The sequence below is a fragment of the Anolis carolinensis genome, chromosome 1, assembly GCF_035594765.1.
Source record: "Anolis carolinensis isolate JA03-04 chromosome 1, rAnoCar3.1.pri, whole genome shotgun sequence".
Taxonomy (NCBI): domain Eukaryota; kingdom Metazoa; phylum Chordata; class Lepidosauria; order Squamata; family Dactyloidae; genus Anolis; species Anolis carolinensis.
Window position 1 is genome coordinate 5,181,808 of NC_085841.1, and position 26,420 is coordinate 5,208,227.

At 41.7% G+C, this 26,420-nt stretch overlaps 1 protein-coding gene across 3 annotated transcripts in view; it reads right to left on the reverse strand.

The window, feature by feature from the left end:
• The window catches only part of kif13b (kinesin family member 13B), a 304,005-nt gene that overhangs the window by 26,221 nt on the left and 251,364 nt on the right, over positions 1–26,420 (reverse strand). For 2 of the 3 annotated variants that reach the window (XM_062968805.1, XM_062968807.1), the window contains exons 32-37: positions 18,720–18,812; positions 15,718–15,870; positions 14,700–14,777; positions 12,901–12,954; positions 9,816–9,836; positions 198–303 (exon numbers count right to left, since the gene is read on the reverse strand). In XM_062968805.1, coding sequence (XP_062824875.1) covers positions 198–303; positions 9,816–9,836; positions 12,901–12,954; positions 14,700–14,777; positions 15,718–15,870; positions 18,720–18,812 — 505 coding nt within the window. The remainder of the gene's footprint in view (positions 1–197; positions 304–9,815; positions 9,837–12,900; positions 12,955–14,699; positions 14,778–15,717; positions 15,871–18,719; positions 18,813–26,420) is intronic. The other variant, XM_062968806.1, reaches the window with a different exon arrangement.

The window sequence follows — 26,420 nt, forward strand, 5'->3', positions numbered from 1 at the left end:
ACGTTACATGGCCATCATTGTTTTCCCAAAACTAACCAAAGTTGACATGTCTTTAATCTTTACGAAAGGGAATTCCATAACAAGTTGTTACTAGCGAGAAGACCCTATTATAAGCTTTGACTCTTCTGGACCTGGTTATGGGTTGTTATTACCCAAAGCCCTTCAATTCCGGTGCTGGCCACGGATGCTTTTCCTACCTGGATCGGCAGAGCCGTTCTGCTGCGGAGAGGCCAGGAGACTCGGCCTGGACTTGTTGGATTGTGCAGAGGCTTGCGATACGTCTTGATGGCTTTCCCAACGGTTCTAGAAGGAAACGGGAGGAAAAGACATCCACAGAGATAAAACCAGAAGCACCACAACTCCAGAATAAGAAGTTTGCCAACACCTAAAGGAAGCATCACTTGCACAAGGAATAAAAGAAGGACAAGGAGAGAATGACCCTGCCGGAAGTAACACCTTTCTGGCTCTAGATGAGAAGGACATGGATTAAAATGTAAGCCAGATAGACTCTTCTCTACAACCCATCCACCACCAGACACAGACCAGCCACTTTTACAACTCTGAGGTTGCAAAAACTCTTCTTCTGCAAGCCAATGTAGCATAAGTGAATATTCAGAATTATGTTCTTCTCATGTCTAAGCCATGTCTAAGAACGAAAACTCAAGAGAGGGTAGCAGGATGCCTACTTACAATCTACTCATACTTTTCTTTCACTTCATCCCATGTCATATTAGTCCTCACTAGCTAACATTACCGACCACTAAAGAACAGGGCTTAGAAGACACATACTCTGGGAGTAGCCATACTGCACAATTATAGCAGTTCAGTCCCATGTCTGCCGTCAGATGTCCATTTGAGAGATCGTACAACATGAAGAAGTTCACTGGCTTCCAATCTGCTCCCCAGGTCAACTGAAGGTGTTAGACTTAAAGTTACTAAACACCTTGGGGTCAAGATATCTGAAAGATCACCCCCTCTAAAATGAATCTGCTCCAAATCTGAGAACCTCAGAAAAGGCCTCAACACTTTATGAAGTTGGGTTGGTGGGAAATCAAAAATATTAGTGCCTTGATCTCAGCAATGGAACTTCTCCCTCCCCAAGGAAGTTCAGCTAGGTGCTAGACCCATCTCTTCTAAGCTTTTGGTGAACCATCAATACAGTGATGTTCCACATGACTTTGCACTTATGTGAATAACAGATGTCCATACTGCACTATCATCAAGACTTTGCTTAGGTTTTGAAAACCCTTCCTTGATTGAAGAGTCATCTTCATAGGGTGAATAGACTATATTCATCATGAAATAACTTTTAGTTGTCTTCATGATGTTCAGGGACTTCTGATCTTTGCCATTGGGTCAACAGGGGCCGGGCTGTGGCGCAGCTGGCTAGTAACCAGCTGCTATAAATCACTACTAACCGAGAGGTCAGGAGTTCGAAGCCCGGGTCGGGTTAGGCCTCCGACCATTAAAAAAAAAAATAGCCCCGGCTTGCTGTTGACCTAGCAGCCCCGAAAGACAGTTGCATCTGTCAAGTAGGGAAAATTTAGGTACGCTTTATGCGGGAGGCTAATTTAACTAATTAACAACACCATAAAACTGCTCACGAGGAAAAGAATGAAGGAAGAACAGCCACCAATGGACGGTGAAGCAACAGCTCCCCCTGTGGCCGGAATCGTGAAGCTGGAAAGATGTTAAAAAAATGCCTCTGTGTCTGTCTAAAACTGAATGTTGTTTGTCTGTTGGCATTGAATGTTTGCCATATATGTGTTCATTGTAATCCGCCCTGAGTCCCCTTCGGGGTGAGAAGGGTGGAATATAAATACTGTAAATAAATAAATAAATAAAATAAATCTGGGATGGATTGGGATGATAGGGCCACCACAGCCACTGCCATATGGCCACAGAGATGTGTGAGGCTCCTGGTCATCATGAGATGAGGGAGAAAGGAAGAATAGGATATTTAGAATGGTTGAGGATTAAGCAGCTAGTTTAGATAAGTCCTAAATCTGTTCTTCCGTTTTCCTACTGCCTTCCGCTTCACCAAGCCTCACTGACTGCTCTGTTCTGGAAATTGCGATATTTCCAGGCCTCTATAAGAGTTCACTGCAATGGCACAGGCTCTGTAAGTGTAAATGATATGTGGTACACTTCAGAAAAGCAATCCAATCCACTTGCTGAAAGGGGTCCAACATCCCCTCACAGGCTCTGGTAGCCCTGGATCCCCAAACTAATTCCAGCAAGTAATCCAATTTTCCATCACTCACTCACTCTAAGAGCCACTTGCATTGGGCCAATGGAAGATTGACTCCCAAGGGTTGCATAGCACACACGCAAACTAAGAAAACCAAACAGCACAAGCATGGCCCATCTTCCCCCTTGTAGTTATGAGATCAAACAGGTTAGTAACAGAGGAAAATTCATTCCCAATTTTCATGCATTTTCCCGGCCTCAAACTGTAAAGTTAATGCAAAAAGTACGAGGGTTGAATGAAAAGTAATGCCTCCACCTTCGTTACTTGGGTTTGGATGGGAGTATTTTAATAAAACACAGAAATAATCCTTAGAATGTGCTCTTTAACTACCACTATTCGCTTTTCCACATCATCACCAGACAACTGGATACATTTTTGCCAACGATGAACTAGTTTTCTGAAGCCGTCACGGAAGAAGTCGACACTCTGTTTCCGCAACCAGCGTCTCACAGTCCGTATCGTGCACAGATCTTCCGATCGCCAAGCAAAGCAATAATGTGACCCACACGTTCTTGTGAAATGCCGATTATGCTTGAAATTTCTCTCTGAGTGATACGACGATCGTCCTGAATCCATCTGTCAACCTTTTGCTTGTGAAACTCGGTGGTTGCTGTCACAGGATGTCCAACTCTTTGTTGGTCATGCAAGTCAGATATTCCTACCTCAACATCTTTAAACTGTCTCGCCCAATGACACACAGGACTCACATCAACACAATCACCATAAACAGCTTGCATTCTCTGATGAATCTCCTTTGGGGTGACACCTTCTGCTGTCAAGAATTCAGTGACAGCACGTTGCGTAAGTCGCATTGACCGACTGTCTGAGCAGGGTTCCATACTTTGCACTTTAACAACACAACCGTTCAATGCTAAGGCTTCCCGCCAAATGGAACTGTAGAGGAGAGTCTCCTGAACAAGCCGGTACCTGCCACACACCAGTCCTGCCATCTGTTGAGGAGTTACGAAGGTGGAGGCATTACTTTTCATTCAACCCTCGTATCAAACTGATTCACTAATCCAAATGGACTATTTCTCAACAGTTGCTTATGTTGAGCCTTGAAGTTAACAAGAACTCCAAAACCCAGGCTGGGAACACTGGGGAGCCATGCCCTATGAGGAACGGCCTAGAAGGTTATCTAGCCTTGAGAAGCGAAAGCTAAGAGGTGACATGACAGCCATGTTTACATATTTGAAAGGATGTCACATTGAAGATGGAGACAGTATATTTTTTGCTCCTTGACAGACTAGGACACAATGGAGCAACAGATTCAAATTGTAGGGAAAGAGATCTGGAAGAGCTGTTTGACTGGGGAACGTGTTGCCTGGGAATCCAATGGCATGTTCTTCTCTGGAGGGTTTGAAACAAGAATTGGATGGTCATTTGCTGGGAGAGTTTGGGTTGTGTCTTCCTGCATGGCAGAATGGGGTTGGACTGGACAGTCCTTAAGGTCTCATCCAACTACATGATTCTGTGATGTATACTCATGCTTAAGTCTAGAAATTTTGCCTTTCAAAATCAGTTCCATAAAACTGAAGAAGAAATAGTGGCCACCACAGGCAGCTGGTGTCCTCCTCCCTCGCCATGGAACGACCCTTGACAGAATCAAGGGTGATCTCAAAATCCATAATTTTGGTCCCAAAACCCAGTCTTAACATGAGGTCAACTTATACATGACTATATACAGTACTACAAGGTGTTTCAAAACAATGGACCTGATTTGGAACAAGTTGAGTCATCTCATGCTATGTTCTCAGTTTCATCATGTACCTTCAGTCTATGAAGTGTATGCTACCAGCTTCTTTCTGTACTTTGTCTTGAATAACTTTATGCATCTCGAAACCGTTGACCCTAAGGAAGATGCATACAGTTATTCCAGGCTGGCTATGCCTTTAAATGCCCTTGACTTATACATGAGGTGAGTATATATGGTACTATGTCAACTCTTCTAATGAGACATGCCATCTCATGATTATGGCCAAAGTGGCTTCAGTTTCGTCATGCATCCGATGAAGCATCTATGACGTCTATGCTACTAGCTTTTACTTAATCTGGAATAACTATGCATCTTGTAGCACCTTTGATGATAATTATTCCAGACTAACACAGCTGTGCCTTGAAACGCAGTTGGATGACTCAGAGTCCAATGTTCTGGATAGGAGATGGCATCATGAGGACACCCTACCTAATGTTTTTCCAAGATGCAGTTGTGATGTCTCAGGTACTCTGGCCCCTGACCCCGCAGCCATTACTGATCAAGCGGCTGAGGAGTTTTTCCCAGCCCAGCAAGTCTCTCTCCCTTTCCAGATGCCATCTGTTGATGTTGTGCCAAATCCAATTAAGACCGGCCTTGAGCCAGATTCTCCGGAGAACTCAGTGTTTGATAGGAGACTTTCTTTTCAAACAGATAGGTCTCGGAGGGAGAATCTCCTAAGGAGTGCTAGATTAGCAGAACGGAGTGATTGTGTTTGAATCCACAAACTGAGCCTATTCTCTTGGGAAGATTAAGGGAGGCTGACATCTGGCAGGTTGTTGTTACTAGTTCGTTCTCTTGGGAAAATGGGGAGTCAAGCACCTGTTTCGGGGAGCTCTTGAAGTTCTGTGCACAGGTTACCGGTCGCGGAATCAACGTGACCGTTGGATAGCATACTTTGACTCTTGTTCCTGAGCTTCCCAGCGGCCTGCCGGCGCGCTTACTCTTGAGAAGACCGGGAGTTGTGTCCCTTTCCTTGCCAAGGGTGGACTGCATTTAGATCCACCACAAACAACCTTGCCTTGCCTTGAAACCTTGCTCTGGACATTTATTTCAAGAACTTCCCTGGAAGGCTTTGCTCATTTCCCCACTCAAACTGCCCGAGAGTTTGAGTGTATTTCGGTTAATGGATTTAAAACTTTGAACTCTAATACTGGACATTGAATTTCATTTTATTGGATTATATTTCACCTTTCCTCAAAGGACAATTGCTGGACTATATACTCTGCTTATTTTTGTTTGTTTCTTTAATTTTTTAAATAAAGATATTAGATAGTTTATTGGCCTACGAGTTGATTTCCAGTGTTCGCGCAGCCTAGAGGCGTTACAGCAGTATCATTGGGTCAGAAACACCTAACTTGACACAAATGGACTCCTTGGACCTGGGAGAGTAGAGAGGAGCACAACAATTATTATTATTCTATTTTTATTTGTTTGCACTTGCATGGCGCCTTTCTCCCAGAGTGGCCCTCAAGGCATCCTCTCCCAAGAGCCCCGGTGATGCCATTTCTGCAGCCACCGAAGCACAGATGGGATAGAGGGCACAAAGGGATGATGTCCCATGGATACCAACCACTTGGAAGTCTCTTTCAAGATATGAAGCAATGGGCATCGGCACAACCGCACCTTCTGCAGCAATGCTCAGAAGGAGACCAAGTGAGAAGGCCCCACCTCACTGGAGTCTCACGCAAACGGATTGTGATTGAGATAGATGAGAAAGAACTTCATTTATGGGTTGTCTGGAGAAACCTTTGCCAACCGGCTGGACACCAAGGTCAGACTTCATTAAACTAATTCTCACATCAGCCGCTCCTTGGAACATTGTGCTCCCTTTCCTCACGTTGTCATAAGGTCTCCTCAAGGATGCCTCATTATTTCCTAAATGGTCCTGTTGAATCTTCTCCTGGCCAGTTGCCGTGGGTGGGAAACTGCAACAGGGTCAGTCTAAATTAGGAGCCTGGAAGAGGTCACTTGTGTATCTTTGGCACAAAATCCTCTTCATTTTGCAAGTGAAAAAGCATTGACACTTGTATCTAGAGCAATTGGAGACCGGGGGAATCCTGTGGTGTCTGTCTGCGGTCTTGTTTTCACCTCTGCTTCTTAGATGTATGTAGTTCAAGGTGTTTTTGCTTCTTGCCTGCATCGTTCCCAAAAGCCTTTCGTGCTTTATTACCCTTTGCTTCAGAAGGGAGCATTATACATCAAAAGGCCTTATGTGCACAGACATGAGAGTCAGCATTAGGGACTCTTATCCCAGGTATTTATTTATTTACAGTATTTATATTCCGTCCGTCTCACCCCGAAGGGGACTCAGGGCGGATCACATTACACATATAAGGCAAACATTCAATGCCTTAACATAGAACAAAGACAAGACAAACACGGGGCTCCGAGCTGGCCTCAAACTCATGACCTCTTGGTCAGAGTGATTTGTTGCAGCTGGCTGTAGCTGGTTGCTCAACAGCCTGCGCCACAGCCCACAGATAGGTAATATTCTGCTCTGCTCTGGGGCCACGGTGGTGCAATGGCTTAAACGCTTGTGCTGCTGAGCTGCTGACCTGAAGGTCGGCAGTTCGAACCCACCGGATGGGGTGAGCTCCCGCTGTTAGCCCTAGCTCCTGCCTACCTAGCAATTTGAAAACATGCAAATGTGAGTAGATAAACAGGTACCGCTTCGGCGGAAAAGGCATAAGATGCTCCAAGCAGTCGTGCCAATCACACGATCAGGAGGTGACAACGCAGGCTCCTTGGCCTGGAAATGGAGAAGAGTACTTTCCCCAGAGTTAGAAATGAGCACTGCCTCCAAAGCCGGAAATGAAAGGAGAAGCCTTTGCCTTTGTTTGTGTCTGTTTCTCTTATTGCATTGTAACAAGCCATTGAATGTTTGCCTGTATCTGTTTACACTGTAACCCACTCTGATTCCCCACAGGGAGAAGGGTGGAATATAAATGAAGTGTTGTTATTATTATTATTATTATTATTATTATTATTGATACCAAATATACAGGCAGTCCCCAAGTTACAAACATCCGACTTACAAACGACTCATAGTTAAGAATGAGTGAGAGAAATCTACTCCTCGGAAGGGAAATCTATATATAATTTAATGGGGTGATTAGGCTAGAACCCAAATATGAGGGTTGAATGAAAAGTAATGCCTCCACCTTCGCAAGTCCTCAACAGATGGCAATACAGTCCTGGTCTACAGCAGGTCCTGGCTTGTTCAGTAGACTCTCCTCTGCAGTTCCATTTGGCAGGAAGCCTTAACATTGAACGGTTGTGTTGTTAAAGTGCGAAGTATGGAATCCTGCGCAAATGGTCGGTCAATGCGACTTAAGCAACGTGCAGTCACTGAATTCTTGACAGCAGAAGGTGTCACCCCAAAGGAGATTCATCAGAGAATGCAAGCTGTTTATGGGGATTGTGTTGATGCGAGTACTGTGCGTTGTTGGGTGAGTACGTTTAAAGATGTTGAGGTGGGAACATCTGACTTGTGTGACAAATAAAGAGTTGGATATCCTGTGACAGCAACTACCGAGTTTCACAAGCAAAAGGCTGACAGATTGATTCAGGACGATCGTCGTATCACTCAGAGAGAAATTTCAAGCATAATCGACATTTCACAAGAACCTGTGGGTCACATTATTGCTTTGCTTGGCTATCGGAAGATCCAACTCTTTGTTTGTCACGCAAGTCAGATGTTCCCACCTCAACATCTTTAAACTTACTCACCCAACAACACACAGTACTCACATCCACACAATCCTCATAAACAGCTTGCATTCTCTGAGGAATCTCCTTTGGGGTGACACCTTCTGTTGTCAAGAATTCAATGACTGCACGTTGCTTAAGTCGCATTGACTGACCGTCTGTGCAGGGCTCCATATTTTGCACTTTAACAACACAACCGTTCAATGCTAAGGCTTCCCGCCAAATGGAACTGTAGAGGAGAGTCTACTGAACAAGCCAGTATCTGCCGCATACCAGGACTACCATCTCTTATGAAGGTGGAGGCATTACTTTTCATTCAACCCTCGTACATTTTTCTCAGGAACAGGTGCCACTTTTAATGTAGTCCTCCTCACTAGAGGCACGTCTACAAAATGCCGCATTATGCTTTCTATGAGCATGTAATTTCATCAACTGGGGGAATTGGAAAAAAAACTCGTAATAAAAAACCCAAGAACTTGTAAAGCTGTTCCTATGAACTCTAATTTTAGAAACATCTCGCCAGCTTTTGCTTGATCTGCTCAATTTGCACAGTAACAGCTTCTCTCCGCACCCAGCTGCAAAACCAATGTGAGGTCATCTCAGCTTCTCCTTCTGCCTTCTGATTGTCAAAAAGAAGAAACGTAGGCGAGGTGCTTTAGGGCAGGCATGGGCCAACTCGGGCCCTCCAGGTGTTTTGGACTTCAACTCCTACAATCCCTAAGGCTGCAGAGACACCTCAAAACCATGCTGAAGCCCCAGATTATAAGCAAAGCAAGTTGTTTATTGAAGACTATATGTAAGCAATAGCAAATCAAAGTTCAAAGTCAATGAAATAAGATTTTAGTCCATCATGTGCAAGATACTTGGGAGTCTTGAAGCAAAGGTCCATGAAAATCAAACACAAGAATAAACCCCAACAAGGTATCAAAATTAGTCCAAGGAACAGGAACAGAACTGGAACAAATAACAAGATCTTTGACTGGAACAAGGAATCCAAACTGCAAAACTTCCAGGAACAATGACTGGATAATCCAAAATTCTCCAAGAGCAAAACTAGGACTGGAACAAAACTCAAGATACAAGGCTACATGAACTTGGCATGAAAATCCACAGGAACAAGGAACAGGATTATATGAGTCCATGAATAGGAACCATGCTCGATGAGCAAAGTTACCACCTCTGAAAACCCCTCTCAGAAGCAGTTCCTCTTAAAGCTGAAATCAAGGCCGCTTTCCGTGGGAAGTTTGTTCAAATCCTTTTCTCATTAGCAGACTTTTGCTTCGTCTTGAAACCTCCCTTTCTTGTCTCTGTTGAAATATAGCTTTCTTTCTGTCAACCTCGTTAGTGTTATTAACAACTGAAATGCCCATCTCCCATTGGATGGTTTGACCTTGATTCTCCCAAAAATGTGGTTCAAGCTGCCTGCTTGAAACCATTGTATGCTTGTTCCCAGAATCCTCAGAGACAGACTCTGGCTGGCCAGGAACAGCAGCTTCATCCAACTCTGGCTGCATGGAAATCCTAAGCCCCAACCCAGATTCATCTGATTTGTCCGGTGCAGGCACAATCACAGGCTGAACAGGACCAACCTCAGGCTCACCTGACAGCTCAGGTGCAGGCTGGGATACAACATAACCGGCTGTTAGGAATTGTGGGAGTTGAAGTCCAAAACACCTGGAGGGCCCAAGTTGGCCCATGCCTACTCTAAACACTATAATCCTATTGATGCAACCAAGAATCACATTGCTTTTTTTGAGCTGCCCGCATCACACTGTTGGTTCATGTCCAGCTGGTGGTGTCCTAAGACTCCTAAATCCCTTTCGCGTGGACTGTTTCCAAGCCAGAGAAAGTTACCATAGATAAGCTCTCCACATCAAAATCAATGCCAAATTCCACACGCCAAAACACAGGCCACCACCTTCAGAGGGGTTATTACGCACATATTCCTAGGTTAACAAAGCAATGGGGAAGCGAGGGATACACCACAAAGCAGATGTTAGGCACCAGGGTTAAAGCAAACGGGTTCACGGTTCAAGCACACTCCAGAGTGGGATAGCGCACGTATCCCGGTCATTAGGCGAGCCTAATGACTCAAGTTACCTCGGTGGGGACCTTTGGACACTGACACATGCAAGGAGGGGTGGATACCGTTGAAGAGTTAAAAGACACAGAAACATAAAGGAAAAGAGAAATAATGAAAAAAAATTAACATCACGAATCATCTGCTTCAATTCAATGGCCCAGTTGATTCAACCAAGTGGGTCCTATCTTTGTGGACAGTTGGAATCTAATAGACACTTGCAAATATTCAATGTCTTCTAAGATACACATATGAATTATCTCTAAAAGCGGGGTGCGTTTTGGAATCAACTGGTATAAGTGTGTATATGTGTGTGTGTATGTATGTGTATGTATGTATGTATGCATATGTGTAATTTGGCACACAGATCCTGGTGGGTTGGCATGATCCTGGACAATCGGAGTTGTAGTTCACCCATATCCAGAGACCACTGTGAACCCCACCAAAAATGGATCTGTACCAAACTTAGCACACGGACCCCCCCAAGACCAACTTTATATATTGGCAGCGGGGGTGGGGGGTGGTGGTGAGGGGGTGACATTGGATGACGGGAGTTGCAGTTCACCTGCATTCAGAAATCATGAACCCTATCGATGATGGATCCAGACCAAACTTTGCACATGGATCCTACATGGCCAACTTTACATATTGGTAGGGTCTTGAGGAATGACCTTAGATTTGTAGTTTACCCACATCCAGAAACCACTGTGAACCCCATTGATGATGGATCCGTACCAAACTTAGCACACAGATCCCCCAAGACTAACTTTATATATTGCCAGGGGTTTTTTTGGGGGGGGGAGGGGTGACTTTGGATGACGGGAGTTGTAATTCACCTGCATTCAGAGACCACTGTGAACCCCATCGATGATGGATCCAGACCAAACTTGGCACATGGACCCTGCATGACCAACTTTACATATTGGCAATTTTGTTGGGGGAGATTACCTTGGAAGATGGGAGTTGTATTTCACCCATATCCAGAGACTACTGTGAACCCCACCGATGATGGATCTGGACCAAACTTGACACACAGACCTCCCAAAACCAACTTTACATATTGGTGGGGGTTGGGGGGTTGGAGGGGGATGTGAGTTTGGATTATTGGAGTTGTAGTTCAACTACATCCAGAGACCACTATGAACCCCATCAATGATGGATCTGGACCAAATTTGGCCTACAGATCCATGACCAACTTTACATATTGGTGAGGGGTTTTGGGGGGGAGGGAGGGGTGACCTTGGATGGTGGGAGCTGTAGTTCACCCACACTCAGAGACCACTGTGAACCCCACCGGCAATGGATCTGGACTAAACTTGGCACACAGATCCAATACAATCAACTTTAAATACCGGTGTAGTTTGGAGATAATGATAAATACACACAAATGTCTATACTAGACAATGTCTAAGAGATAAACAAACACTATAAAGGTTCAAAACATAAAAAGAGATGTGTATATTAGAGCAACTTGCAAAGGCCACAGAAATAGTCAGGCCTCTCTGAGTATAGAGCTATCTTCCTTCTATGTAAAAAGGATAAGCGAATACTATAAAGTTTCAAAACATAAGTTGCACTATGTAATTCAGAGCACCATATACATACAATATTACCTGAGAGTTAACAACAATAATGAAAATAATAAGTACAGTCAACTGTTATAATCCACAGTAGTATCTTCCAGACTGTAATAGTCTCCACTATTTAAACATCAATTGAATTTGGCAACCAAAATAATATAAACACATTCAACCTTTGCAAAGTATTATAGTATTCGCTTATCCTTTTTACATAGAAGGAAGATAGCTCTATACTCAGAGAGGCCTGACTATTTCTGTGGCCTTTGCAAGTTAGTTTGGAGGTAATGACAGATGATGATGGGAGTTGTAACTTACCCAAATTATTTTGGATTTTCTAATGGGACCATTTATAAAATCCAAAAAAAAAAAAAACAATAACTGTTTCTAATTACTACTGTTAGAATATACCTAACCTGGGCATTTCCAGGTACCTAAGTTAATTTATAAATACAGTAGAGTCTCACTTATCCAAGCCTCGCTTATCCAAGGTGCTGGATTATCCAATGCATTTTTGTAGTCAATGTTTTCAATATATCGTGATATTTTGCTGCTAAATTCGTAAATACAGTAATTACTACATAGCATTACTGTGTATTGAACTACTTTTTCTGTCAAATTTGTTGTATAACATGATGTTTTAGTGCTTAATTTGTAAAAGCATAACCTAATTTAATGTTTAATAGGCTTTTCCTTAATCTCTCCTTACTATCCAACATATTCGCTTATCCAATGCTCTGCCGGCCCGTTTACGTTGGATAAGCGACTCTACTGTAAATGACCTTTTTTCTATCAATGATACTGAAATTAGCGTGCATCTTAGAAATGAAGAAGTACAGTACTAGAGAAAGTTTTGAACTCCAGGTTTTCCTGCTGAATTTTGGGCAAATTTAGGCCAATATTTAGACTGTGACGCAAATAAAATAAACACTTTCACCCCTTCTGTTACAGTATATGCATTGACAGGCACTCTTCTCTGCAAATAAGCTAGTGTTGCAATGGAAAGATCCAGCCTCTTACAACACATAATGACAGGGCAATTGGGATTATGAGAACACAAAATATGCCAAAGGGCCAGCAAGATTTGAATTTTTGCACTGTTATAATAGGTCTCAGGGTGACCTTCCCATAAGGAAAATCGAAATATTGGTTAAAGGTTTCAGCAGTCTAGTCTTCCCTTAGATCAGAGAGTTCTGTCAAAGCTCACAACTCGGCAGTTTAGAAACTACGACTGGGTGAATCCCATCTAAAGAAGCTTTCCTAATGTATTAATAAAATATATTGCAATGCTGGTTTTTTTTCCTTCCCCTGAAGCGTTTCGACTTCAAAAAAAGACAGGGGAAGAAAAAGAATCCTTGATTATAAAATATTCAGCAGTTTAATACCAAGGAAGGTATAAGAGACACCTGCGAAGGCCCGGGCTGGCTGAGCTCCGAAGGGAAGAAAAGAAAATCCTTTCCAGGGCCGGATTTCTTTCCGCTTCCCCAAATTTCCCGTTTACCCCAGTTAAGATATTCTGAAAGCTTACTTTGTACGTCGCGAGGCTGTAGGGCGGATTGAGATCCTGGTGGCTTCCTGAGAGCTGAAATTGGGAAAACCAAAGAGACGGGTTTAAAATAGTAGGATGCACATCTAAGAGAAGCTCCCAACTAAGATTCCTTGGGTGTTGATGCTGCTGTAGCAGCTGATGATAATAATAATAATAATAATAATAATAATAATAATAATAATAATAATAATAATAATGAAACTCCCTTGGGTGCTAGATGATGATGATGATGGTGATAATAATGCGGAGACTCACTTGGGTGCTATAGAATGATGTTGATATAATAATAATAATAATAATAATAATAATAATAATAATAATAATAATGATCTCAGCCGGCATTTGGAAACAATAGACATTGACAAAATTACGATCTGCCAACTGCAAAAGGCCACCCTGCTGGGATCTGCACGCATCATCCGAAAATACATCACACAGTCCTAGACACTTGGGAAGTGTTCGACTTGTGGTTTTGTGAAACGAAATCCAGCATGTCTATCTTGTTTGCTGTGTCATACAACATCGTTGTGTCAATAATAATAATAATAATAATGAGACTCCCCTTGGATGCTAGACAAGGATGACATAACAACAACAACAACAACAACAACAACAACAACAACAACAATTAGACTCCCTTGGGTGCTAGATGATGGTGATGATAATGATGACAACAATATAATAATAGTAATAATAATAATAATAATAATAATAATAATAATGCAGAGACTCACAGGTTCTATAGAATTATGTTGATATAATAATAATAATAATAACAATAATACTGAGACTCCCCTTGGATGCTAGACAAGGATGGCATAACAACAACAACAACAACAACAACAAAAACAACAACAACAATGAGACTCCCTTGGGTGCTAGATGATGGTGATGATAATGATGACAAAATAATAATAATAATAATAATAATAATAATAATAATAATAATAATAATAATATCACCAATACTGAGTCTCTCTTGGGTGCTAGATAATGATGTTGATAACAAAATAATAATAATAATAATAATAATAATAATAATAATAACAACAACAACAACAACAATAACACTCCCTTGGGTGCTAAATGATGATGATGACGACAACAACAACAACAAAACTGAGACTCTCTTGGGTACTAGATAATAATGATGATGACAAAATAAATAATACTAATAATACTGAGACTCTCCTTGGATGCTAGACAAGGATGACATAACAGTAATAATAATAATAATAATAATAATAATAATAATAATAATAATAATGATGATGATGATGAAACTCATCATCTTGGGTGCTATATGATGGTGATGATAATGAAAACAATAGAATGATGATGATGATGATGATGATGATGATAATACCTATACTGAGTCTCTCTTGGGTGCTAGATAATGATGTTGATAACAAAATAATAACAATAATAATAATAATAATAATAAGAAGAAGGTGCTAGATTATGATGATGATGACATCATTATTATTATTATTATTATTATTATTATTATTATTATTATTATTATTCCGCCTCTCCTTGTGGCTCAAGGCAGGGTACAACATCATCAATACAAAAGAGATAAAACACTATCAAAATACATATAACGAGATACCTAGAGTTAAAATGCAGGTTCAAATCCACTGACGAAACACAAATTAAAATTCATAAATTAAAATTGGCTGAATAATTTTGCTCAATAGACTATATCTCTTCTTTACCGTCTCCCATGCATTGCCCCTCTTTTGGTGGAATGGGCAAGATTAAGCACCGAAACTCACTCGATTGACATTTGGAGAACTGAGGCTCTTTCGATACAGTTTCCCTTTGCCTCCCAGCTGTTCTTTCACGGCAACTTCCTGCAGGCGATAAATAGATAGACAGACAGAAAGCATGATAACAGCATCTCCGACAAAAATGAGCCAAAGGACAAAGAATGTCAAGTACTTCTGGACATATCAGATTTACGTCTCTAACCCATGGATGAAGGAAAACCAATGGTGAGAACTTTGCATCACATCACTGGAGATGACAAGGGTTTAAGGTCCAAAAGAGGACCATTTCAGGTCCAAAACAGATATGAAAAGCGTCCTATTGTTCAAGAAGGTCTTTGCTGAGCCTAAAATGTTTGGGGGTGGAAAAGTTCCATGTCTGAGGACATTTGGGTGCAAAATATTGGGTTTGGGGGGTTATGGGCATTATATAGGGTCAGTAGACTCTCCAAGAAAATCTGGGAGTAATGCAACCTCTTATTTATTTTTATTTTATTTTATTTACAGTATTTATATTCCGCCCTTCTCACCCCGAAGGGGACTCAGGGCGGATTACAATGAACACATATATGGCAAACATTCAATGCCAACAAACAACAACATACATTAGACAGACTCAGAGGCATTTTTTTAACATTTTTCCAGCTTCACGATTCCGGCCACAGGGGGAGCTGTTGCTTCACCGTCCAGTAGTGGCTGTACTTCCTCATTCCTTTCCTCGTGTTTTGCTGGCAGTTTTATGGTGTTGTAAATTAGCCTCCCGCATAAAGCGTCCCTAAATTTCCCTAATTGACAGGTGCAACTGTCTTTCGGGGCTGCATAGGTCAACAGCAAGCCGGGGCTATTAATGGTCGGAGGCTTAACCCGACCCGGGTTTCGAACTCATGACCTCTCGGTCAGTAGTGATTTATAGCAGCTGGTTACTAGCCAGCTGCGCCACAGCCCGGCCCCAACCTCTTAGCACCACCACAGCAATTGTGACGCGTTGTTAATTGCCACACGGCATTTCCACGTGGCATCTGCTCACCTGACGCAGCCGGTCGAGAGTGAGGATGTTCTCCACAGCCAGGACGCTTCGGAGGTATTTCTCAATATGGGCTTCTGAATCGGCCGAAGCGGCATTGTCAACGTTGGCCGCCATTCTTGCCAGTGCTTCCCGTTCCTCTACTCCTTGAGCATCCTGGAAGGAGGAGAAGAAGAAACCACTGCAAGTCAATGAAAGTCCTATCCATGTTCAAAAAAAAGCAAAAGAAAAGAACCAAGAAAAGTGGAAAGCAAAAGAAAAGTTGTCAGACATTATCCATGACAATACAGAGCAGAAGTAACTCGGAAACAGTTCAGGTTGAGCAACTCTTATCTGGAATTCCAAATGCTCCAATCCAAATCTGTCTGCATGAATATCCGCGGTTGTGACACTTTTGCTTTCTGATGGTTCCGTGTACACAAACTTTTGTTTCATTCACAAAATTACTTTTAAAATATTGTGTAAAATTACACTATGTAACACAGTTTTTGTTCCTGGGTTATAAATGCCATTTCCTAATTGGTTATATCATAAAAACATGGGAAAAGTTTATTAAAGTGCAAAAAAAATGTTTCTGCAGGAGGGACATCCCGCAGCACATTTTGCTCTAGTTTTTCAATGAATATCTCATAAAGTCTCAATCAATTCAACCTACTTTGTGGGAGCCACAAAAACAAAGTTTCTGGAGTAGAACAACTACAGTAGAGTCTCTCTTATCCAAGCAAAACGGGCCGGCAGAACCTTGGATAAGCAAATACCTTGGATAATGAGGGATTTCCTGATTACTTGATATTATTTCAGGGCTCCTCCCTACCCAATGTGTGTACCCTATCCACTATTGCAACCTCTTTGTTTTTAATTCGATGTTTTAATACCGTGTTGTGTTTTTTTGTTTTTCTCGGTTGCAGTGTATATATTATTATTGGTTTTGTTCTCTGATGTTTCATATTTTATTTTATATTGTTTTGTACCCGATTTTGCTGTAAGCCGCCCCGAGTCCCCTTCGGGGGAGATGGAGGCGAGATACAAATAAACTTATTATTATTATTATTATTATTATTATTATTATTATTATTATTATTATTAAGGAAAAGCCTATTAAACATCAAATTAGGTTATGATTTTACAAATTAAGCACCAAAACATTATGTTATACAACAAATTTGACAGAAAAAATAGTTTAATACGCAGTAATGTCATGTTGTAATTACTGTATTTACGAATTTAGCACCAAAATATCATGATATATTGAAAACACTGACTACAAAAATGCATTGGATAATCCAGAACCTTGGATAAGCGAGTCTTGGATAAGTGAGACTCTACTGTACTTTCAAAGTAAGGACCACACAATTAAACAGGAAATAACACTTTCAAACCAGGAACAGAAGTATTTTTATCTGATGTTTTTAATACTTCTGTGCATGAAACAAAGTCTGTGTACATTGAATCACCCAGCTGTTAGGAATTGTGGGAGCTGGAGCCCAAAACATCTGGAGGGCTGAAGTCGGCCCATGCCTAAACTAGCTCTGTGGCGTATCCACTCTGGAAGACATGCAAGTCTAAATTTGTGTCTATATTGCAGAATTAACTCAGTTTGGCACCACTTTAGCTACCATGGCTGAATGCTATGGGATGTTGGGAGTTCTAGTCAGTAGAGGCAGGACCACTTTTTGGCAAAGATGTCACGAGATGAAATATGAATATATGGTTTGAATGAACTGAATGAAAGATGAATGAATGAGAGATAAATTTTGAAGACACCATTCTAAAATATTGAGGCCTGCAACGACTAACTGCCTGCTAAACTGAGATAAGAACTGTAACAGTGATAACAGAAATGTTTACATCTGTCTACATCTGTCAACATTTGCTGACTTGATGGACTTTTGGGGCAGAGACAATGGTTCTTTCAAGTTAAGGAAATGTTTACAACTGTTAAGAAGGAAGTCAGCACAAGGCTAACACTAATCAAGAAGTGTCAACATTTGGTCCAGGAAACTGAGAGAGAGCCAAGATGGAAGATGTCTATTGCTCATTTACAACTTTGGGACAACATCAACAGAACATTGCTATACGAGTGACTTATGACAATCCCGAAATTGTGACAGACAGCGGCGCTGTTCACCTGCCATACTCAGTGGAGATGGTGTATGGGAGTGACAGATATGCAATGGAACGCAGAGTCTGGTCACTTTCAGCCTCCTTTTTTCATGGGAAAAGGAAAGAGTGCATTTAGGAGTTATGATACGTGTTGCAGGGAGTCAGTTCTGCTGTATGGAAACAGGAGTCTGATCCTTGGCATTGTTCTTAGGAAAACAGGATGCGTTTTGGTGTTTTGAAGTTTTGGAGTTTTGAAGTTTTGGAACTATGTGTTGGCAGGCTGAAGGAAAGCAGGGCCTGGCCTAAGCAGGTGCTTCTCGAAGGAGAGAGAAATGATATGGTAATATTTGGATGGATGCATGAAATTGAATGATTGTACATGTAGTCTCGCTTTTGTCTGTTTGTTTTTAGCCAATGTAGGTGTTTGTGAATCCAGTGTAGTTGCATAGAATCTGTATGTCTGTATGTCTAATGTTGTTCTTTGTTGTTTGTGTATGAATTCTGATATACTGTCTCACAATGAAAATCCAATAAAAAGAACTTATGCTTTAAAGTGATTGAAAAGAACTAATTTACAACGTTGGAATGAGGAAGTGAGGAAGTGCCGTCAGAGTGGATGATGAAGCAGCTGCTCCCCCCTGTGGCCAGAATCGAACATGCCCTCAGGAGAAAGTTAAATTGCCTCTGCGTCTGTCTGTCTCTGTTCGATGTGTTCATGGGCATTGAATGTTTGCCCTATATGTACATAATGTGATCCGCCCTGAGTCCCCTTCAGGGTGAGAAGGGCAGAATATAAATACTGTAAATAAATAATAATAAATAAATAAAAGTTATTCATAACAGAGATTGCACCAAGACAGGTTAGGAAACGGTTTTCACCCCTTGGTCTCCCCAAGACTCACCTCCGGGATGTTCGAAACGACTTCAAATGTCACTCCGCAGCCAGGCACAGAACTCCGGTAAGACATCCTTCTCAATAAACTCTGAGCAAATCCCTGCGGAGTGAAAAGAAATCTTGCGGCCGTCAAATAAATCAATGATCAAGATCTGCGACTCTCTTTCAACAAGATGGAAGCCAATACACACATCAGCAGCGGGATCAGCAGCCTGCTTAGCATGAACACCGCTTGCTTAGCACAATAAATAAATCAAGAAATAAATAGTAAATAAAGAAACAGAAAACACAGGTCTTTGCAACTGAGCCAAAACAAGGGGGAGGCCGCTTATGTTCGGGAAATCCTGCACCTACAATTCGTTGAGGAAGATTTTTCTGACAGTTAAGCAACTTTTTTGTTGCTTTATCTTCTGCTTTGTCACCAAACTAAAGAGTTATATTTTAGTTAACAAACAAACACAACCTTTTTCAATACAGGAAACAGAACACAAAGGTAAATGAAGAAAGAAGAAGTACTATCTATTCCTAGGAGGAAGAGCCAATGTGGTGTAGCGAATTGGACTACAACTAGTGAGACCAGGGTTCAAATCCATGCTTGGTGATGAAAACTCACTGTATAGCCTCTCTCAAAGGAAAGCAATTGCAAACTCCTTCTGAACAAAGTTTGAAGAAAGTATCATGAAAGGTTCACCCTACAGTGGCTGTAGTTCAGAAATGACTTGAAGATACACACCAACAACACACCACAACTAGGACAACTTTACCTCCCTGGTCAACCTTCCAACTATATCTTGCAGCCTTGTTACTCAACACCTCCTAAGATGGGGGAGATTCTTGCACACAATGGTAAAATTTCCCAGTTAAAACATATGCATGGACACCTCAAAGGTGGACAGAACTGGGCAACTGTCACATCACAGAAGGTAGGGATAAGCACTGCTCTATTCCTTAAATTTCATGCACTGAGAGAGGTTTAACTAGATCTAAGCCTCTTAAACTGTGGGTCACGATCTCATAGCCTAACTGAAACTGGGGGTGGCAAAAATGTGTATAGATTGCCACCTAGTGGCTGTTGTACAAATGGACACAGATTCAGGAGAAAAAAGAAGCAACATAGTCTGCCACCTGAGGCTGAAAACTAAGCCTGAAAAATGTTTAAGATGGCCCACTACATCCTGCAGTATCAGAGATTCAACATCTGAGCATGCTTGCCATAGATGTGGGTGAAACGTCAGGAGAGAATACTTCTGGACCATGGCCATACAGCCCGGAAAATATACAACAACCCATCAGAGATTCAGTTAGGATGTAATTCTTTATGGACAAACAATAAATACATCCATCTCATTCATATGCAAAATTTGTGTTTTCACTTTAAATAAATCATAGAATCAAAGTGTTGGAAGAGACTACATGGGCCATCCAGTCCAAATGGTAAAACTATATCTACACCAAAGAATTGTTTTAAAATAAAATGCCTTTATGATATACTAGCTGTGCCCGGCCACGCGTTGTCTGGTGGTGTTGGTGAGAAATTGTTGAGGTAGTGGTGTACTGAATGTCTGTTGTATGGTTGTCTTTATGTTTAGTATGCACACTGATTATATAGTGGATTATATGGCAGTGTGGACTCAAGATAATCCAGTGCAAAGCAGATAATATAAGATTCTAAATGGGTTACATAGCTGTGTGGAAGGGCCTTGAGTCTACACTGCCATATAATCCAGTTCAAATCTGATAATCTGTGGAAGAGGCCAAAGTGAGGCCTAACTGTGCCTGTCCCCTGGGCTGAGGAGGTTGCTAGGAGACCAAGTGGGCGGAGCTTAGCCTTCAAACTGGCAGCAATTGGATAAAAACTATTATTCCTCTCCCTGTAATTAGGACTTTATTTTTCTTTTCTTTTTGTTGTATCAACCTAGAGCCGTGAATGATGGGTTGTGTTGTCAAATTTCGAGGTTGGGGGGGGCTGTAGTTTTGTTGTTTTGTCCGCTGCCCTGATGCCATCACTCTTTTATATATATAGATTATCCGTAAATGTTTGATTTGCATAATTATATACCCAGGGTCCCGTATAAATGTCTCAGGTCAGAAGGGGGTCGCGAGCGGAAAGAGTTTAAAAAGCATTGGATTAGATGACATTTGCCTACTTTGCAATTCTGATTCCATAAAATCGGACAGGGGACAGATCTGCGTTTCGTAAGTTGGCTTCATTATCAAGAACCTAACAAGGTGATTTCTTAACACATGAAACATTCTCCCTCCGACACACAGGCACATGTGTAGTTACTCGTGAGCTGGAAGTTATTTGAATTGTGGACACCCCGAATGCTTGGCCACAGAGATCACAACAAACTATGATCGAAGAGGGGCAGAGAGCGATTGTTTATGCTGACAAGGTGCCCCGGGAGGTTAAAAATCCCCGACTCCTGAATTAATGTAGAGATGACTCATCCTCTACCGTTGCGGCAAACGACTGTTAAGACGCCCGGGAAGGTTATTGATACAGTTTTGAAATACACATTTGGGTTGTATGTCGCTGGTGGAGAATACCTAAAGAGGCGAAGGTGCTTAGCAGACAGGACAGAGAAAGGAATTTATGGAGGGTTTGTTCCAACAGCTTCCATGAACTGAGCTAGATGAGAACACCGAGGGTGCCATCATGCAGTGACAGAGGTCATTCCTTTGCACAAGGTCCTGGGTTCGATCCTCTGCAACCAATAAAGTGACCTCTAGAAGGAGGACTAAGGAAAAGCTTCTGCCTTCAACCTTGGGGACCAACTGAACAAGGGTCTGAAGACAAAGCAGATACTTTTATCCTGGGCAAAGTTTAACTTTGGACACAAAGAAGGCACTCCAAGAATGTTCTTCTGTCTTTGACCCTCAGAAACTACCTACAAGTAATGCCTGTTGCTCATAACTCCTTAATTCACAGCATAGGACATGTGTAAAGTAACTCATTGTCTACAGCACACGTGTCAAACTCAGAGTCCAATCGCCGAGTCCACTACACCATGGCATTTTATGTGACCCTCCAGATGCTGCACTACAGCCTCTGCATTTCTCATCATGAGACATAATGATTGGACCCAATGGAGTTCTGATACAGTTAACATCTGGAAGGCTTTGTTTGTTTGGTTTAATCAGGAAAGTGGGGTTTGGATTGAGGTACAAGATTTATGGATAAGATGTCTGGTGTTCAAATGTCCTTCAATGTCCATGAGGACTACTGGGCTTCAATTTCTATTGTTCCTAGTTGGCATGGCGGGTATTCGGAAGTGGTGGGAGTTGTCGTTCAATAACATCTGGGGACTCAAATTAGGTAAAAACCAAATATGTGTGTGTGTGTATTGAACGACAACTCCCATCACTTCTGAATACCCACCATACCAACTATGAACAATAGAAATCGAAGCCCAGCACTCCTCATGGACATTGAAGAATATTTGAACATCAGACACCTTATCCACAAACCTGGTATCTCAATCTAAACCCCACTCTCCTGACACTATACACACACATCTATATATATATAAAAGAGTGATGGCATCACGGCGACCCACAAAACAACGAAACTACAGGCCCCCCAACCTCGAAATTTGACAACACAACCCATCATCCATGCCTCTAGGTTGATACAACAAAAAGAAAAGAAAAATAAAGTCCTAATTAGAGAGAGAGGAATAATTGCTTTTATCCAATTGCTGCCAGTTAGAAGGCTAAGCTCCTCCAACTTGGTCTTCTAGCAACCCAATAAAAAATAATAAAAAACACTAAAAATTAATGCAATAAAATACTATAATAACAGAAAATAACTAAAAATAAAACAAGAAAATAATAAAATATAATAAATAAAAATATACCTTACAATAAAATTAATAAAAAATTTGCAAATAACGTCAAATAAAAATTACACAACAATTTTTAACCAATACCACCACCACTTTGCCACAGCAACGCGTGGCCAGGCACAGCTAGTATATAAATATAAATATATATATATATATGTAGGGCTGGTCCTCTGTATCCATAGATTCTCTGTCAATGCATTCAACAGCCATTAGAAAATGAGTTTGACGTATCTGGTCTACACCATGGCACTACTCAAAATGGTTTCTGCTAGTGGCAGTGCATTTGTGCCACCTTTGAAATGACTCATCAAGTCTAATTCGGAAAAACTCTTTTTGGTCCAGTGTCTCATAGTCTTTGATGTTGCCTACGCTGTAGAGACATTGTCCCTAGAGGCTTTCCTTCATCCTTAGAATTAGGAAGAAAGTCCTGATGATAGAGCTGTTCCAGCAATGGCTAGTCATCCAACCTCTGTTGAAAAGCCTACAGAGAAGGAAGGTGATTCCACTGCATCCTATTCCACCATCAAACAGCTCCTCCTAATTATTCCTAATGTTTCGTTGAAATCTCTAGCAAAATTGGCCGGGCTGTGGCGCAGCTGGCTAGTAACCAGCTGCTATAAATCACTACTGACCGAGAGGTCATGAGTTCGAAGCCCGGGTCGGGTTAAGCCTCCGACCATTAATAGCCCCGGCTTGCTGTTGACCTATGCAGCCCCGAAAGACAGTTGCACCTGTCAATTAGGGAAATTTAGGGACGCTTTATGCGGGAGGCTAATTTACAACACCATAAAACTGCCAGCAAAACACGAGGAAAGGAATGAGGAAGTACAGCCACTAGAGGACAGTGAAGCAACAGCTCCCCCTGTGGCTGGAACCGTGAAGCTGGGAAAATGTTTTAAAAAAATGCCTCTGAGTCTGTCTAATGTATGTTGTTTGTCTGTTGGCATTGAATGTTTGCCATATATGTGTTCATTGTAATCCGCCCTGAGTCCCCTTTGGGGTGAGAAGGGCGGAATATAAATACTGTAAATAAATAAATAAATAAATAACTACTGAAACATTGCCACATGTCCGCTCTTGACTTTCTCTTCTCCAGGCTAAACATCTCCAGATCCCTAAGCTGTTCCTCAGAGGGATTTTCAGACCTCTGGCCATTTTGGTCTCACTCCTCTTTCTCTTTGGATTCTTATAGGACTAGACAGAAATAAGCAACGGGCAGAAGGAAAGCAAACACAACATGGACACCATCCATGGGCAGTAACATCAGCAACAGTCTGAGCGCACAGCAGCAGAAAACGCCCCCATCACAAGTGTCATGGGAACAATGGTTGGGTAAGGTAGGTTGGAATGATCCATTTGAGATGTAGCAATGAATGAGCCACATCTTTACGGCTGTCGAATGAGGAGAAATGAGATGATCCATTTCAGGTATAGATTTGCTGAAGCGCATTTTTGCTAACATGCAGGAAAGCTTGGGAAGAAAATCCGCAACTGCCTTGTTGGAGATGCAAACGGGAACAAAATAGCTATGAGGCTGAAAACACAAAACGATCCTCGATACTCCAGCTTCTTACGCACAGCGGAGGAACGCAGGGGGGAAAAGGCGTTTGCCAAGGTGTTCCTATCCCTCCTGGAGCCTCTACCGTGGAGTCAGGAGCAAGGAGAGGAGAAAGAGAAGGAAAAGAAAAGAGGAATCAGTCAAGGAGAACGGATGGCACCATGTTGGGAGTCCCAGGCAGGGAAAGCGGAGGATTCCCCGGTTTCTAAAACCCAAAGATGGGCACTTACATGCGAGACCTAAGAGCAAAGGACAGAAGGGAAAAATCAAACCAAAAGCCAAGAACAAAGTTGCTTATAGTGTTGTCACCGAAAAAGCTAAACCAGGCATGGGCAAACTTCAGCCCTCCGGGTGTTTTGGACTTCAACTCCCACAATTCCTAACAGCCGGTAGGCTGTTAGGAATTGTGGGAGTTGAAGTCCAAAACACCCGGAGGGCTGAAGTTTGCCCATGTCTAAACTCAACCAAAAAGACGTTGGAGAGAATAGAAAGCATCATTCTTGCCACCTCTGTTGTTGTTAATTGCCCTGTGAACGGATAGTAATTTGTATGATCTTGAACAAGTTACAAGGTACGAATCACAGCTATTAATCTTTGTCGCAACTGGTGATTTGGAACAGGTCATCCGCTGTGTTGTTTGTGTTTTTCGAAACCAAACATAGATGTCAGCCAAGTGATGGAAAGTGCACGGTATTGTTGAGCTGCGAATCTCCCACATCCATCACCGCTCGCTACGCTAGTTTAGGACTGATGGGATTTGCAATCCAAAAATGCCTGGAGTGCCACTTGATTCCCACTCCTGTTTCAAAAGATGAGACTTAAAACTTTTTTTATTCTGCAAGTAACATATTGTTATTGTAAAAATGTCACTTTTTATTAATATTTCACCAGATTGCACTTAAAAATAGAAAATCCTTGTGTTATGGAACGTTTTCACAGCCGGAATCACTGGGTTGCTGTGAGTTTTCTGGGCTGTATGGCCATGTTCCAGAAGCATTCTCTCCTGACATTTCGCCCACATCTATGGCAGGCATCCTCAGAGATTGTGAGGTCTGTAGGAAACTAGGAAAGTGGGGTTTATATGTCTGTGGAATTATGTCCAGGGTGGTAGAAAGAACTCTTGTTTGTTTGAGGCAAATGGGAATGTTGCAGTTGGCCAGCTTGATTAGCATTGAATGGCCTTATAGCTTCAAAGCCTGGCTGTTTCCTGCCTGGGGGAATCCTTTGATGGGCCCTAATTGGACACAGCATATTATTTGGGAACACAGAAATGCTGGACCACTCTCACAACCACCATGTCAGACGACACAGAGATGCCATTGAAATCCACATGCATGTGGACAATTTCAACAGAAAGGAGGAAACCATCAAATGAACAAAATCTGGCTACCAGTATTTTAAAAAACTTTAAAATCAGAAGAATAAATAAAGAACAATATTCAGAAAACAGGGGAATTCCAGGCAGGAATCAATCAGAGCCAGATAACACCTCCCAACAAAGGATTCCCCAGGCTGGAAGCAGCCAGGCTTTGAATCTGCAAGGCTATTCAATGCTAATCAAGCTGGTCAAGTGCAAAATTCACACTTGCCTCAAGCAGACAACAGTTCTTTCTCCCACCCTGGACATTCCACAGATGTATATATACACCCCATTTGTTTAGTTTCCAGCAGACCTCACAACCTCTGAGGATGCCTGCCATAGATGTGGGTGAAACGTCAGGAGAGAATGCTTCTGGAACATGGTCATATAGCCCAAAAAACTCACAGCAACCCAGAAAAATCCTTTTCAGTAACATGTCTTAAGAAGCAATGAGCAGTCATTATTCCTTATGCTAAAAAAGGAATGATGTTTGCAAGTTGTCAGAATATGATATAAAACAATGTTAGTATGCGCTCATTTCCCCCCAAAAGAAAAATTAAAGTTAAAAGTTTTACAAGACATTACTGTGGTGATAGATGAGCTTATACAGCCAGCCCTCCACAATTGATAGGGTTTGATCCTCAGGACCCCCATGAAAATGTGGAAAAGAACCATAAATAATAAACTGCTACTATTATTATTATTTACAGTAAAGTCTCACTTATCCAAGACTCGCTTATCCAAGGTTCTGGATTATCCAATGCATTTCTGTAGTCAATGTTTTCAAAATATCGTGATATTTTGGTGCTAAATTCGTAAATACAGTAATTACAACATAACATTACTGCGTATTGAACTACTTTTTCTGTCCAATTTGTTGTTTTGGTACTTAATTTGTAAAATCATAACCTAATTTGATGCTTAATAGGCTTTTCCTTAATC